Below are 17,588 nucleotides of genomic sequence, written 5' to 3' on the forward strand. Positions count from 1 at the left end.
TGGGGCAGGATTTACTTACAGTTATTCAGTGCAGTTGTCTAACTCATAGTGTACGGGCATAAATAAAAGTAAAATTTGCTCTTTATAAAGCTGCCACAGACGACAGTAAGGATTCTCAAAACTTAACACCTTAGAAATATTGTAATGAGCAATACATAATTTGGAAAGAGATTTGGGAACTGTATTCTCAAAACTTTTCTCATTTTATCTCATTGGGCCAAAAGTAAAATGCACAAAAAGACTAGTAATATATACCCTAGAGTTAATGAGAAAAATTAAATTACAATTGTCTCCAGATGGTTCCTAATCAACCTTATCTAATCGTAACAACATAAGGAACCTCTTCAAAAACCAGCACACTATATCTAAAAAGGGCCTTGCCAAATAATATTAGGAACAAATGACACAGATTCGAATGAAATACTTAAATCACTGAGTGATCTTTTGAAGAAATAACTATCATTAAATTATTAATATTTACTATACATGGTGTTAACAACAACTCAAGATTTTTACAACCTTAAACATTTAATCAATTGAAAATTCCAAGGGATTATTTCACAAAACGATGATTTGTTTGGTTTTGGTCAAACCACATATGAAACTAAACTCAATCTAAAAGGATTATCTCCACTTCTCCTTCAACATGTAAACAATTACACTGTGGACAGAAAAGTAGAGGAAACATAGATTTGTTAAGTATTTACTCTGTGCCAGTTCCTGGTACTAAGTATTCCTTCTTCACAATAAGCTGTTGACTCAGCGTTATTAAGCATCATTTTCAAAGCAAGTAAGAGGCAGACAGGATTCAATCCCAAGTGATTCAGGCTCCAAAGTGGTACTCCTTCTAACATACTGTCCTACCACCCCTAAATATCCTTTCTTGGTCTAACAGACCAAAAGAAAAACTTGAGAACAGCATCTGGTTACCCTAGTAACACTGTACTTCTGATCATTTCACAAAATCAACTATTCAATATGCCTTAGAGCAAAAATGACTTTTGACCTTCAAACGATGCAGGCACTATTTTGTGCACTTGCTCTAATAATGAAACTTATACACAAGACTCAAAAACAGATGGAAAGCCATCTTTATTTCCCATTAAACCTGCAGGATCACATAGTGCAATAAGAACAGAAATTCACTCATCATCAGCTCCTCAAAAGGAAACAATACATCCATGTTTATTACAAAAAGCTGATCACATTCATGGCCATGGTCATCTGAAGTCATATTTGCACAGCAAGGGTTATGCTGGTTTAATTAAATGCTGGTGCATGTACTGAAACAATAAAGGAAGTATAGTGATTAATTATTTGCCTTCTTTTATAGATTATCAATCTATTTTATCCCAGATGTTTTTGCCTCACCACTAAAATCTCTTGAAATTATGAGTTTTGTGTAGTCTGGAAGTTTAAACAAATGTTAATATTTTTAAATGTATCATAAATGGGAAATTATGTAATACATTATAACTCTAAGATACATTTTTGTATATTTTGTAGACTTGGCATACAATAAATTTGCTAATGATTGTGATCCTTTGTATTCCTTTGGTGTCAGTTGTAACACATTCTCTTTCATTTTTTATTTTGTTTGAGTCCTCTCTTTTTCTCTTGGTGAGTCTAGGTAGCTTGTCAATTTGTTTATCTCTTTAGAGAACCAGGTCTTAGTTTCATTGATCTCCATTGTCTTTTTAGTCTCCATTTCATTTATCTCTGCACTAATTTTTATTTCCTTCCTTCTAACTTTGGACTTCATTTGTTCTTCTTTTTCTAGTTCATTAAGGTTTAAAGTTAGGTTGCTTATTTGAGCCTTTTCTTGTTTCTTGAGGTAGGAACTTATCACTATTAACTCCCCTCTTATAACTGCTTTTGTTGCATCCCACAAATTGTGGTATGTTATAGTTCCATTTTCATTTGTCTCCAGGGACTTTTTTTAAATCCTTTTTTTATTTCTTCTTTCACTCAGTGGTTGCTCAGCAGCAAGTTGCTTAATCTCTATATTTGTGAATTTTTCAGTTTTCTTTATATAATTGATTTCTAGTTTCATACCATTGTTGTAAAAAATATGCTTTTTTAAAAAAATTTTTTTCAATCTTTATTGGAGTACAATAGCTTTATACCTGTTGTGCCAGTTTCTGCTGTACAACAAGGCAAATCAGCTATATTTATACATATATCCCCATATCTCCTCCCTCTTGAGCCTCCCTCCTGAGCATCCCGCCCACCATCCCTATCCCACCCCTTTAGGTCATCAGCAATCATCGGGCTGATCTCCCTGTGTTAGGCAGTTGCTACCCACTAGCTGTCTATTTTACATTTGGTAGTGTATAAATGTCAATACTACTCTTTCACTTTGTTCCAGCTTCTCCTTCCCCACCTCCCCATGTCCTCAAGTCTGTTCTCTACCATTGTGTCTTTATTTTTCCTCTACCACTGAGTTCACCAATACCGTTTTTAAAAATTCCATATATATGTGTTAGCATACGGTATTTGTTCTTTTCTTTCTGACTTACTTCACTCTGTATGACAGACTCTAGGTCCATCCACCTCACTGCAAATAACTCAATTTCATTCCTTTTTATTGCTGAGTAATATTCCATTGTACATATGAGCCACATCTTCTTCAGCCATTCATCTGTCAATGGACATTTAGGTTGCTTCCATGTCCTGGCTATTGTAAATAATGCTGCAATGAACATTGTGGTATATGTATCTTTTTGAATTACCATTTTCTCTGGGTATATGCCCAGTAGTGGGATTGCTGGGTGAACCCATATACATAAGATCCCCTTATCTTTGACAAAGGAGTCAAGAATATACAATGGAGAAAAGACAGCCTCTTCAATAAGTGGTGCTGGGAAAACTGGACAGCTACTTGTAAAAGAATGAACTTAGAACATTCCCTAACACCATACACAAAAATAAATTCAGAATGGATCAAAGACCTAAGTGTAAGGCCTGACACTATAAAACTCTTAAAGGAAAACATAGGCAGAACACTCATAACATAAATGACAGCAAGATCTTTCTTGACCCACCACCTACAGTAAAGGAAATAAAAACAAAAATAAACAAATGGGACCTAATGGAACTTAAAAGGTTTTGCACAGCAAAGGAAACCATAAATATGATGAAAAGACAACCCTTGGAGTGGGAGAAAATATTTGCCAATGAAGCAATTGACAAAAGATTAACCCCCCAAGCAGCTCACGCAGCTCAATATCAAAAAAACAAACAACCCAATTCAAAAATGGGCGGAAGACCTAAATAGACATTTCTCCGAAGAAAACATACAGATGGCCAACAAACACATGAAAAGATGCTCAGCATCACTAATCATTAGAGAAATACAAATCAAAACTACAAGAGGTATCACCTCACACCAGTCAGATTGGGCATCATCAAAAAATCTAGGAACAAAAAATGCTGGAGAGGCTATGGAGAAAAGGGAACCCTCCTGCACTGTTGGTGGGAATGTAAATTGATATAGCTACTATGGAAAACAGTATGGAGGCTCCTTAAAAATCTAAAAATAGAATTACCATAAAAAATATGCTTGATATAACTTCAATCATTTTAAATTCATTATGACTTGTTTCACGGCCTAAAACACAATCTATTCTAGAAAATGTTCCATATACACTTGAGAAGAATATATCCTATTGCTTTCAGAGGGAATGTTCTATATATATCTCTTAAGTTCATCTGATTCATCTGTTATTTAAGGCTAATGTTTCCTTCTTGATTTTCTATCTGGATGATCTATCCATTGATGTAGTACGATATTAAAGTTCCCTACTATTATTGTATTACTGACTACTTCTCCCTTTAGGTGTGTTAATATTTGCTTTATATTTTTAGGTACTTCTGGGTTAGGTGTATAAATATTTATAAATGTTACATCCTCTTGTTGGACTGACCCCTTTATCATTATAAAAAAATCTGTTTTTGTCTCATTACATTCTTTATTTAAAATCTATTTTGTCTGATATAAGTATAGCTACTCCAGTTTTCTTTTGATTTCCATTTGCATGGAATATCTTTTTCCATTACTTCACTTTCAGTTTGTGTGTGTCCTACATCTAAAGTGAGTGAACTGTAGGCAGCATATAGATGGATCTTGTTTTTAAACTATATTATAAAGCTATAGTAATTAAAACAGTATTGTATTGGCATAAAAACAGACACATAGATCAATGGAACAGAATAGAGAGACCAAAAATAAACCCACACAAATCTGGTAAATTAATTTATGACAAAAGATTCAAGAATATACAGTGGGGAAAGGACAGTCTCTTCAATAAATAGTGTTGGCTATTTACAGTAACTAAGACATGGAAGCAACCTAAATGTCCAATGACAGATGAATGGATAAAGATGTGGTACATATATACAATGGAATATTACTCAGCCATAAAAAAGAATGAAATAATGCCATTTGAAGCAACATGGATGGACCTAGAGATTATACTAAGTGAAGTAGGCCAGACAGAGAAAGACAAATATCATATGATATTTCTTATACATGGAATCTAAAAAAGAATGATACAAATGAACTCTGCAAAACAGAAACAGACCCACATACATAGAAAACAAGCTTATGTTACCAAAGGGGAAAGGGGAGGAGGGATAAATTAGGAGTTTGGGATTAACATATACATACTACTATATATAAAACAGATAACCAACAAGGACCTACTTATTGCATAGGGAACTGTGCTCAATATTTTGTAATAGTCTATAAGGGAAAAGAATCTGAAAAAGAATATATACATATATATATATACACACACATATATGTGGAACTGAATCACTTTGCTATACACCAAAACTAATACAACACTGTAAATCAACTACACTTCAATAAAATAAATAAATAAATAAATAATGTAAAATAAATAAATAAATAGTACTGGGAAAACTGCAGAGCCACATGCAAAAGAATGAAACTTGACCACTATCTTACACCATACAAAAAAATTAACTCAAAATGGATCAAAGACTGAATGTAAGACCTGAAACCATAAAACTCCTAGAAGAAAACACAGGCAGTAAACCCCTTGACATAGTTCTTGGTGATAATTTTTTGAATCTGTCACCAAAAGCAAAGGTAACAAAAGCAAAGGTAAACAAGTGGGACTACTTCAAACTAAATAGCTTCTGCATAGCAAGGTAAACTACCAATAAAATGAAAAGATAGCTTAATGAGTGGAAGAAACTATTTGCAAATCAGACATCTTATAAAGGATATATAGGGGCTTCCTAGGTGGCACAGTGGTTGAGAATCCGCCTGCCAGTGCAGGGGAAATGGGTTTGAGCCCTGCTCCAGGAAGATCCCACATGCCAAGGAGCAACAGAGCATGTGCACCACAACTATTGAGCCTGTGCTTTAGAGCTCATGAGCCACAACTATTGAGCCCATGTGCTGCAACTACTGAAGCCCATGCGCCTAGAGCCTGTGCTCCCCAACAAGAGAAGCCACAGCAATGAGGAGCCTGTGCACCACAACGAAGAGTAGCCCCCGCTCACTGCAACTAAAAAAGAAAGCCCGCACACAGCAAAAAAGACCCAACACAGCCAATAAAATAAATAAATTAATTAATTAAAAAATAAAGGATATATAACTTTATATCCAAAATATATAAAGAATTCATACAACTCAACAGCAAAAAAACATACAATCCTATTTAAAAATGGGCTGAAAATCTGAACAGACATTTTTCCAAAGAAGACATACAGATGGCCAACAGATGCATGAAAAGATACTCGACATCACTAATCTTCAGGGAGATGCAAACCAAAACCACAATGAGATATCATCTCACACCTGTCAGAATGGCTATTATCAAAAAGACAAGAAATAACAAGTGTCGGTGAGGATGTGGAGAAAAAGGAACCCTCATGTACTGTTAGTGGGAATGTAAATTGGTGTAGCCACTATGAGAAACAGTATAGTGGTTTCTCAAAAAATTAAAAATAGAACTACTATACAATCCAACAACTCCATTCCTGGATATTTATCTGAAAAAAAACAAAAACACTAATTAAAAAAGATACATGCGCCCCAATGTTCACAGCAGCACTATATGTGGTAGCCAAGATATGGAAGCAACCTAAGTGTATGTCGAAGCCTGAATGAAGAAATGCGGTCCACACACACACACTCAGCCATGGAAAAGAGAGAAACCTTGCCATTTGCTACAAGACGGACGAACCGCGAGGGCACTCTGCTACGGGAAATAAGTCAGACGGCAAAAGACAAACACTATGTGATATCACTTATATGTGAAATCCAAATAAATAAATAAATAAATAAAAGAACAACAACAAAGAAAACTAAACCAACCTCATACACAGAGAAAAAAAAATAGTGGTTGCCAGAGGTGAGAGCTGGAGGATGGGAGAAATAGGTGAAAGGGATCAAAAGCAAAAAAAAAAAAAAAAGAGAGAAAATAATGAGAGTAATAGTTACAGTCCAAAAAACAAAATCACTTAGACACAATTTGCTAATAATGATAATTTTCACTAGTTCTTTGCTTCTACTGGTTTTCATTCCTATAGAGGGAGGGAAGGCCAGACAAACCCAGTGAGAACAAACCCTATGCTGTTACAGCAACAGCTCCAGCATTTAACACACTTTTTGTTACAATAATAGGAACTCGATAAATAGTTTTTGATGAATGAACAAAAGAAAAAATAAATATTTAGCTATAAAAGTATGAGACATCTACTTATGATTAAGGAGTATAGAGGAAAGGATGTCTTTAAAACATATGCTCCGAATGACTCAGTACCTAATTATTTTTAAGAATCATTTAAAGGTGAGTTATTTTCTTAATATTCACTTTTTTTCTTAATAATTAGGACCATACTTTTGACACAGAAATGTTTTTTAAAATGGACAGGGATATTTTAAAAGAATTTTACCCATTCTAAAACCAACATGTAAAATTTCTTCCTATGCCAGTAACCCAAAATTGACAGAATTGGCAAGTCAAAGAACAGGAAAGGCAAGTTAAAAAAAAGGTTAACATGTATCACATCACAATCAGCAGCTATTAAACTACATAAGACTTTTCAAAGCACATCTGTGTCAATCTTATGATGTAGGTAGAACTGATAGATGATCTCCCCCCGCTTTACAGACAAGGGACATGAAGCAGGTAAACCTGGGTGGTTTGGTCAAGTTCACACTGTAAACTGAGAAGAGCTGGGATGAATCCAGAGCTCCTTCTACTCTGAGTCCTCTTAATTATGTCACCTTGGGCCCATCATTTTACCTATGCACTGTTCTCTCAAGTGCAAAATTAGGATTAAAAATATTTGGTTGACATTCTCAGATTAGAAGATTAAAATAAGATATTACAAGTGGATCAAAGAGCACACATAAATACTGAAGTGCTTTTAAAATATAGAACCACCTTCAAAATGCATACTGGTTAAGAGAAAGATGCTAGAATAGACAGGTCTGGGTTCAAATTCCAATTCAACCATTTGCCATGTGGTCTTGGGCAATAATTTAATTTCCCTAAACCTCAGTTTTCCCATCTGTAAAATAGTAATACTAATACTTAACATGAAGAGTTGCTGTGAGGATCAAAAAGATAACATATCTAAAGCACTCTTCCCAAAACTGGCACATGAAAATCACTTGATAAATACTAGCTGTCATTATTTAGATGTTTAGTTTGATTTAAATAGTCTTTAGAACCAGATATTGTTTAATTATTTTATATTTTCATATAATGATCTTGAAAGCAAAGGTATCCCAAGTGTGATCCAAAGGGCAAAAATAAATGCCCATCCCACCCCAAACATTCCTCCTAAAGCACTTGCTGAGGTGCGAGAAGTTCCCATGGAAGGTACAATGGTGGACCCTCCTTGGGGAGTCAAAAGACCGAGGATGGCTTGGCTGAAGCTTGCTGTGCAACTTTAAGAGATCAGTCATTTTACAGACTTCAGTCTCTCAACTTTTAAAATAAGGAGTCCATGCAGATTATGTAAACAATTTAGAACCATGGACTTTCAAGTTAAGGCATGGAAAGAATTTAAATCTGTTCTACCTTGGAAAGAACATAATCAACTCCTAATCTTAGCAGAAATTAGTCTACCTAGTTAGCTAACAATACGCATGACTCATAGAAAATAAACTTATGGTTACCAGAGTAGTAGTACACTGGTACACACTACTACATATACACTAGATAACCAACAAGGACCTACTGTATAGCACAGGGAACACTACTCAATGTCTTGTAATAACCTATAATAGAAAAGGATCTGAAAAACAATATACATGCATATAGATTCAGTGATAGATATGTATGTCTATCACTGAATCATTTTGCTGTACTCCTAAAGCTAACACAACATTGTAAATGAACTATACTTCAATTTAAAAAATGGTTAATAAAAAGACATGACTCAAAGAGTGGGGTAAAGGACAGTTCCTGGCTAGAATCAGGTCTGCACAGGTCCAGCTCACCTACCATCTCCTCCAGCAAACTGGCTCCCCAGTCTCCCCTAGACTGTTCCATCAGGGCTCCTGCAACCCTTCCATAGTGCTTAACTGGTGTGGCCTTGTAAGGTCTTGTGCCTCCTTTCAGATGTAAAATCCTTGAGAATGGAGAACATAGCCTATTCTATCATGATAACCCCCAGCCCTAGGCCTTACACAGAGAAGATGCTCAACAAAGGTGAGCTGTTTGTATAAAGGGTTGGGAAGAATCTTCAGTGAGACCTTTCAGCAGACAGAGAAACAGGAGTTCATCAAGTATTTGGAGAAGAAAATGCTAAAGAAGGCTAAAGCCCAACTGAAAAACAGACTTTCTTGCTTCACAATTTTGCTTGTGGTTTACAGGTACATTTTAGACCAGTCTTCCAGTAGGAATGCAAAAGCAGACTTCCATGCTGATCTAGTCTTCCTTATTTCAGTCATCAGCACTGAAATATAGCCCTCGATAGTCTTTCACAGAAATGTGCATTTGTATGGGGCATAGAAAAATGAGATGGACACAATTTTGGAGTCGCTTTTGGACAAATCCTCTTTCATCCTGACAGCATTGGGTGGCATCTTACCTGCTCTCCTTTGTCCCCTTTCTGTCCAGGTGAGCCTGGAGCTCCTGGTAGCCCTGCTTCTCCCTGAGCAGAAATGAATTTTGTGTTACCAAATATTCTGTCATACTGATCTAAAGACAAATAGTTTATAAATAAGTAGCTGACAAGAATAAGACAAAGCTTTGCTGTCCTGGGAGCTGATGCAGTCCCTCCACTGGGAGGCCCTTCTCCCCCCATCATAAGGCTCACTACCCCTTCTTCCAAATGTCCGCCAGCATCACCTCCTCCCTGAGACCTTCCATGGGCTGAGCCATGTGCTCTTCTCCATGCCCCCTGCACCTCACACTTGCTTTTCTCAGGGAGCTTACTGTGCAGTGCTGGTCGCTGGAGCAAATGTAAGGTTCCTCTAAACTTCCACCTCACCCTCCTCCCCACTCCTCCAGCCAGGATGGGAAGCGGTATAGGATGCTCTAAGCCTAAGTGTGCATCCAGTCATGGCGCCAGGGGACCTTCTGCTCTAGGAGCTGGGGCAAGTTTTCCTTCCCTCTGGTACTGGTATAAAGGAAAGCTGTCCAGAGATCACTCAGCCTACTTTTAGCACAAGCATCTGAGTGCCATTAACATCCACAAAAGATGTTCCTGTAGCTCAACAGGCCCAGGCTTCCTGACCAGGAAGGGGCAAGCAAAACAAATTCTGTGGGCAATAACAGAGGCTCTCTGCATCTCCTGTACAACTCACAGCAGAAGGGAGAGCTGGGTGGATATTTGGGATACTGGACAGACAGTCTCCATACTATGTAGAGTATCTTCGGGTACATGTTGAAGGACAGGCACTGAGTTTCCTTCATCTGTGAATTTGCAGAATTGAAGCCTACTCCTGGCATGTGTTACATCCTCGTACTTACCTGTTGTACAGGTAGTTCCTCCCTTTATTTTCTTCTACTTCCTACCCAGGAAAGAAGGTCAGATGGCCTCGGAACTATCTAGATTGAAATCCAGAAAATCCTATCCCCAACCCCCTTCTCTTAACCCACCCAGGGTCTGCGGGGCCTAGGCACCTGATTCAACTAGCACTGAAGGGCAAGCCACATTCGGCACACCGGGGCCACACCCCCAGGGCTTGGCTCACTGTGCAGAGTAGCTTTTCCGTGGCATAGGTGAAAGCAAGCATACCTTGTCTGGAATGCACTGGCACTGCTCTGTAGGTTCCTGCTTTGCTGGCAGAAATGCAGACATTCTACTGGCATGAGCGGGTACCAATGATGCTGCAGTACTTTCAAAGCTGTGCTGCTCTGGGCACTAAAATCCAGAAAGAGGCTTTAGGATATGGGATCAATTCCAAACACTGTGACATTCCCAGCACTGACTTTCACCAAACTAGATATGATTGGGGTTACCTGCAAGAACTTCCTTCTAATAACCGCAGGTCGACAGCAACCTGTGAAAGTCCATGATGACTTTGCCCTCTCACTAGCCCCCTACATTTTTATTACACTGACAACACACTAGAAATGCATTACAATGTTGGTTTTGGTGAGAAATTCTAAAGCTATTATAGGTGACTTTATGACAAGTACAGTAACATCGAATATTTACAAGAATTACATTGTTACAATAAAATACGTTATACAAATAACATTGGTATATGTGTTTTGGGAACATATTTTAAAATAAAATAATGCAATTTGAACTTTTAAAACACCGTTTATTTCAATAAGATGATTATAAAGGCATGTAAAAGTAGAAAATAAACTCTTTTTATGCTCTAAGGTAGTATATATTTAATCAAAGTGTGTACATTTTATTCCAGTCCATTGCTCTTTAAAGTTATTGAAAAGTCTCCACTGTATCAGACAAGTGATGACTTTTATAACTTATCCAGTGTGTTCAGAACAAGTGGGGCCACATGAAGTGAAATTTGGTTACAAAGCAATGAACTTTTTTCTGTCAAAAAATAAATCCTGATGGAGCGTCTGAAGAAGATAAATGCATCCTTTCCTCCCAACGTCATTTACCAGAGTCCTTACCACGGTTTGTAACTCTGAATTTTCAACTTCACAAATTCACAATTTCATATCTCTGAATTTGCAGTTTAGGGGGAAGCTTCACACATTAGTTTATATATGACAAATTATATATATCTGTAAAAATATTGTCAGGATACAAAATTAAAATATTGTCCATGGTTATTTATTGTGGTGAGATCACAGTTAATATTTATTTTCTTCTTTGAAGTTGGCTGTATTTTCCCAATTTTATGTAGTAAATATACATAACTTTTCAAACAACAAAAAAAATATGTTGAAAAAGTGTGTAGCATTCTAACGCTTGTGAGCACAGTAAACACTGTAAGAAAAATAGCTCCCGGAAAATCTGGGACTACTTTCCTGTCTGTACCACTAGTTCTATCAGGTTTACTCTCTGAAGATTTAATGATCAGCTGTTTAGCTAGCGTTGTAAGTTTCCAAGTCCACAAGTCTAAAAATTACCTTAGAATGAAACACACAAGATTATCACCAACACAGGCCATGTACCTCATATGATTTGACATGATTTTCCAGCCAGTTCCTGCCCTGTACCCCACGGGTTCAGCTAGATAATCAAGACCCAGTCCGAGCTCGCAATTTTGCTCTGAATAACTGATTCACTACTTTAAATTGGGAATTTAAATGACTGCTTCACTATAAAACTGCCCACATTTTCCAAAAAAGTGCCTACAGGCAACATAAGACGTACAAGTAAAGACCCCTCCCTTCATAAAACCTCTGGTTTGGATTTGACACATATTCAGTTAATTAGCCCTCAAAATGTTAACCATCTCTCTCATTTATTTTCAACAAACATTGCTGATTTTCTCCTTCTCTTCCTATTTATTCTCCATTCTCTCTGTCGAGGTCTACAGTCATGAAACCTGACTGCTTCAGAAAGAGAAAACTTAATTAATAGCAGCAAAGTAGTATATTTATAGATTATCCTGAATAAATGTCACTTTTGAAATATGCTATAAAACACTAATAACAGAAAGGATGTCTGATTTCAAATTAGAGGAAAAAATTAGATTTTTAGCAAGTACATTAAAATTTTCTGAGTTCAAATGTTTTTCAAAAACATATACAGTTGATGCCAGAATTATAGCAGAAGCACTTAAGTAGCTTTTATATACTGATTTACCTTCCAAAATATATATTTCCATTAAATGTAAATGTAGCACGTTTCCATTTCCTGGTGTTGTCCCCCCCACCAAATGCGTATCGGCAGGAAAATAAGCAGTCTTTTGTTATTTTTTTTCCAAGGTTGGAGATGAATTCCTATCTTATTTTCTACTCTTTAAAACCAAATATTTTCAAAAAAATTTTCATGACATGTGGGGTCATGTTACTGCTTTTAAGCATCAAACCACCCCATCAAATCCATCACTGAATTCCTTAAACCGTTTTCTCATAATTCAAGTTGCAGTGACTATTGGTCAAGAGTATAATATTTAAGTACATCAAAACATCATGTTACTTTTCAATCAGGGAAAATTATTATTTTAAAAGCTCTCACACAAAAGCAGCATAAGCACTTTAAGAAAAAGTTCTGGAGAATTCACATCTTCAAGATTTAAATGTGTGGCTCCAGGAAGTCTAGGTATTTCAAGTCTGTAGATTGGCATTGTAAATTATCTTTTCAGATATTTATAGAAAGATATTTGGCTGGCTTTCATTGCAATGAGAGCCATAAACTGGATTGGAGATATGGTATATAAAACCAAGTTACATAAGCAAAACAATATAATTTTGAGAGACAGCTATGCTTTGAGTCAGTTGGTCACATCATTATTCCACTACCCAAAGTGAGTGATAGAAGTTAAAAATATTTTTGAATTACTAAACTATTGATAAAATCTTCTTACAATTTTCAGTGGTAAGTACAGAACTTCTGGGAAATCTAAGACACAAAGAATAAATTTTTAAGCTCTTTATTGGAAGATAATAGCTTTACACAGTTGTGCCACTTTTTGCTGTACAACAAAGTGAATCAGCTGTATTTATACATATATATCCATATTCCCTCCCTCCTGCAACTCCTTCCCAACTTCCCTATCCCAGCCCTCTAAGTCATCACCCACCATCGAGTTGATCTCCCTGCGTTATGCAGCAGCTTTCCACGAGCTATCTATTTTACATTTGGTAGTGTATATACATCAATGCTGCTCTCTCACTGCATCCCGGCTTCCCATTAGCCACCCCGCCCCACACCGTGTCCTCAAGTCTGTTCTCTACATCTGCATCTTTATTCTTGCCCTGTCACTGGATTCATCAGTACCATTTTTTTTTAGATTTCATGTATATGAGTTAGCATACAGTATTTGATTTTCTCTTTCTGGGTTACTTCACTCTGTATGACAGACTCAAGGTCCATCCACCTCACTACAAATAACTCAATTTCATCCCTTCTTATGGCTGAGAAATATTGCATTGTATATATGTGCCACATCTTCTTTATCCATTCATCTGTTGATGGGCATTTTGGTTGCTTCCATGTCCTGGCTATTGTAAATAGTGCTGCAATGAACATTATAGTACATGTTTCTTTTTGGATTATGGTTTTCTCTGAGTATATGCCCAGTAGTGGGATTACTGGGTCATATGGTAGTTCCATTTTTAGTTTTTTAAGGAACCTCCACATTGTTTTCCATAGTGGCTGTACCAACTTACATTCCCACCAACAGTGCAGGAGAGTTCCCTTTTTTCCACACCCTCTCCAGCATTTATTGTTTCTAGATTTTTTGATGATGGCCATTCTGACCGCTGTGAGGTGATACCTCATTGTGGCTTTGACTTGCATTTCTCTAATGATTAGTGATGTTGAGCATCTTTTCATGTGTTTGTCGGCCATCTGCATGTCTTCTTTGGAGAAATGTCTGTTTAGGTCTTCCCCCCCATTTGTGGATTGGGTTACTTGCTTTTTTGGTATTAAGCTGCGTGACCTACTTGTATATTTTGGAGATTAATCCTTTGTCTGTTGCTTCGTTGGCAAGTATTTTCTCCCATTCTGAGGGTTGTCTTGTCTTGTTTATGGTATCTTTCACTGTGCAAAAGCTTTTACGTTTCATTAGGTCCCATTTGTGGGTTTTTTTTTTTTTTTCATTTTATTGCCATTATTCTAGGAGGTGGATCAGAAAGGATCTTGTTTTGATTTATGTCATAGAGTGCTGTGCCTATGTGTTCTTCTAAGAGTTTTATTGTGTCTGGCCTTACATTTAGCTCTTTAATCCATTTTGAGTGTATTTTTGAGTATGGTGTTAGGAAGTGTTCTAATTTCATTCTTTTACATGTAGCTGTCCAATATTTCCAGCACCACTTATTGAAGAGGCTGTCTTTTTTTCATTCTATATTCTTGCCTCCTTTGCCAGAGATAAGGTGCCCATATGTGCATGAGTTTATCTCTGGGCTCTCTATTTTGTTCCATTGATTTACATTTCTGTTTTTGTGCCTGTACCATACTGTCTTGATCACTGTAGCCTTGTAGTATAGTTTGAAGTCAGGGAGCCTGATTCCACCAACTCCATGTTGTCTTCTCAAGATTGCTTTTGATTATTCAGGATCTTTTGTGTTTCCATACAAATTGTAAAATTTCTTGTTCTAGTTCTGTGAAAAATGCTATTGGTAATATGATAGGGTTTGCATTGAATCTGTAAATTGCTTTGGGTAGTATAGTCAGTTTCACAATGTTGATTCTTCCAATCCAAGGACATGGTATGTTCCTCCATCTGTTTGTATCATCTTTGATTTCTTTCATCAGTGTCTTATAGTTTTCTGTGTACAGGTCTTTTGCCTCCTTAGGCAGGTTTATTCCTAGGTATTTTGTTCTTTTTGTTGCAATGGTAAATGCGAGAGTTTCCTTAATTTCTCTTTCTGCTCTTTCATTGCTAGTGTATAGGAATGCAAGAGATTTCGGAGCCTTAATTTTGTATCCTGCTACTTTACTAAATTCATTGATTAGTGCTAGCAGTTTTCTGGTAGCATCTTTAGGGTTTTCTATGTATAATATCATGTCATCTGCAAAGAATGACAATTTTACTTCTTTTCCAATTTGGATTCCTTTTATTTTGTTTTCTTCTGTGATTGCTGTGGCTAACACTTCCAAGACTGTGTTGAATAATAGTGCTGAGAGGGGGCATCTTTTTTTTGTTCCTGTTCTTAGAGGGAATGCTTTCAGTTTTTCACCATTTAGAATGATGTTGCCTATTGGTTTGTCATATATAGCTGTTATTATGTTGAGGTAATTTCCTTCTGTACCCATTTTCTGGAGAGTTTTTATCATAAATGGACATTGAATTTTGTCAAAAGCTTTTTCTGCATCTATTGAGATTATCATATGGTTTTTAACCCTTCAATTTGTTAATATGATGTATCACCTTGATTGATTTGCATATATTGAAGAATCCTTGCATTCCAGGGGTAAACCACACTTGATCATGGTGTATGATCTCTTTAATGTGCTGTTCAATTCTGTTTGCTAGTATTTTGTTGAGGGTTTTTGTATCTATATTCATCAGTGATATTGTCCTGTAATGTTCTTTTTTTGTGATATCTTTGCCTGGTTTTGGTATCAGGGTGATGGTGGCCTCGTAGAATGAGTGTGGGAATGTTCCTCCTTCTGCTATATTTTGGAAGAGTTTGAGAAGGATAGGAGTTAACTTGTCTCTAAATGTTTGATAGAATTTGCCTGTGAAGTCATCTGGCCCTGGAATTTTGTTTGTTGGGAGATTTTTAATCACAGTCTCAATTTCCGTACTTGTGATTGGGCTATTCATATTTTCTATTTCTTCCTGGTTCAGTCTTGGAAGATTGTACTTTTCTAAGAATTTATCCATTTCTTCTAGGTTATCCAATTTATTGCCATATAGTTGCTTATAGTAGTCTCTCATGATCTTTTGTGTTTCTGCAGTGTTGGTTGTTACTTCTCCTTTTTCATTTCTAATTCTGTTGATTTGCTTCTTCTCCCTTTTTTTCCTGATGAGTCTGGCTAATGGTTTATCAATTTTGTTAATCTTCTCAAAGAACCAGCTTTTAGTTTTATTGATCTTTGCTCTTATTTCCTTCATTTCTTTCTCATTTATTTCTGCTCTGATCTTTATGATTTCTTTCCTTCTGCTCACTTTGGGGTTTTTTGTTCTTCTTTCTCTAGTTGTTTTAGGTGTAAGGTTAGGTTGCTTATTCAAGATTTTTCTTGTTTCTTGAGATAGGATTTTATTGCTATAAATTTCCCTCTTAGAACTGCTTTTGCTGCATCCCATAGGTTTTGGGTTGTTGTGTTTTCATTGCCATTTGTTTCTAGGTATTTTTTTATTTCCTCTTTGATTTCTTCAGTGTCTTCTTGGCTGTTTAATAATGTATTGTTTAGCCTCCATGTGCTTGTATTTTTTACAGTTTTTTTTCTCTAATTGATATCTAGTCTCATGGTATTGTGGTCAGAGAAGATGCTTGATATGATTTCAATTTTCTTGAATTTATCAAGGCTTGATTTGTGACCCAAGATGTGATCTATCCTGGAGAATGTTCCATGTGCACTTGAGAAGAAAATATATTCTGTAGTTTTTGGATGGAATGTCCTATAAATATCAATTAAGTCAAGACGGTCTAATGTGTCATTAAAAGCTTGAGTTTGCTTATTTATTTTCTGTTTGGATGATCTGTCCATTGGTGTAAGTGGGTGTTAAAGTCTACTATGATTGTGTTCCTGTCAATTTCCCCTTTTATGGTTGTTAGCATTTGCCTTATATATTGAGGTGCTCTATGTTGGGTGCATAGATACTTAAAATTGTTATATCTTCTTCTTGGATCCATCCCTTGATCGTTATGTAGTGTTCTTCCTTGTCTCTTGTAATAGTCTTTACCTTAAAGTCTAATTTGTCTGATATGAGTATTGCTACTCCAGCTTTCTTTTGGCTTCCATTTGCATGGAATGTCTTTTTCCATTCCCTTACTTTCAGTCTGTTTGTGTCCCTAGGTCTGAAATGGGTTTCTTGTAGACAGCATATATATGGGTCTTGTTTTGGTATCCATTCAGCCAGTCTTTGTCTTTTGGTTGGAGCATTAAATCCATTTACATTTAAGGTAATTATTGACATATATGTTCCTATTACCATTTTCTTAACTGTTTTGGGTTTGTTTTTGTAGGTATTTTCCTTCTCTTGTGTTTCCTGCCTGGAGAAGTTCCTTTAGCAATTGTAAGGCTGGTTTGGTGGTGCTCAATTCTCTTAGATTTCACTTGTCTGTAAAGCTTTTGATTTCTCTGTCAAATCTGAATGAGATTATTGCTGGGTAGAGTATTATAGGCTGTAGATTTTTCTCTTTCAAGACTTTCTGTATATCCTGTCACTACCTTCTGGCCTGCAGAGTTTCTGCAGAAAGATCAGCTGTTATCCTTATGGGTTTTCCTTTTTATGTTATTTGTTACTTTTCTCCTGCTGCTTTTAATATTTTTTCTTTGTGTTTAATTGTTGTTAGTTTGATTAATATGTGCCTCCATGTGTT

At 36.3% G+C, this 17,588-nt stretch overlaps 1 protein-coding gene across 1 annotated transcript in view; it reads right to left on the minus strand.

Annotated features, from left to right (window-relative positions):
- The window catches only part of COL19A1 (collagen type XIX alpha 1 chain), a 375,262-nt gene that overhangs the window by 302,176 nt on the left and 55,498 nt on the right, over window positions 1-17,588 (minus strand). Inside the window, exons 7-8 of the mRNA XM_057737773.1 lie at window positions 10,237-10,362; window positions 9,085-9,147 (exon numbers count right to left, since the gene is read on the minus strand). Coding sequence (XP_057593756.1) covers window positions 9,085-9,147; window positions 10,237-10,362 — 189 coding nt within the window. The remainder of the gene's footprint in view (window positions 1-9,084; window positions 9,148-10,236; window positions 10,363-17,588) is intronic.

The sequence above is a fragment of the Hippopotamus amphibius genome, chromosome 6, assembly GCF_030028045.1.
Source record: "Hippopotamus amphibius kiboko isolate mHipAmp2 chromosome 6, mHipAmp2.hap2, whole genome shotgun sequence".
NCBI classification, from domain to species: domain Eukaryota; kingdom Metazoa; phylum Chordata; class Mammalia; order Artiodactyla; family Hippopotamidae; genus Hippopotamus; species Hippopotamus amphibius.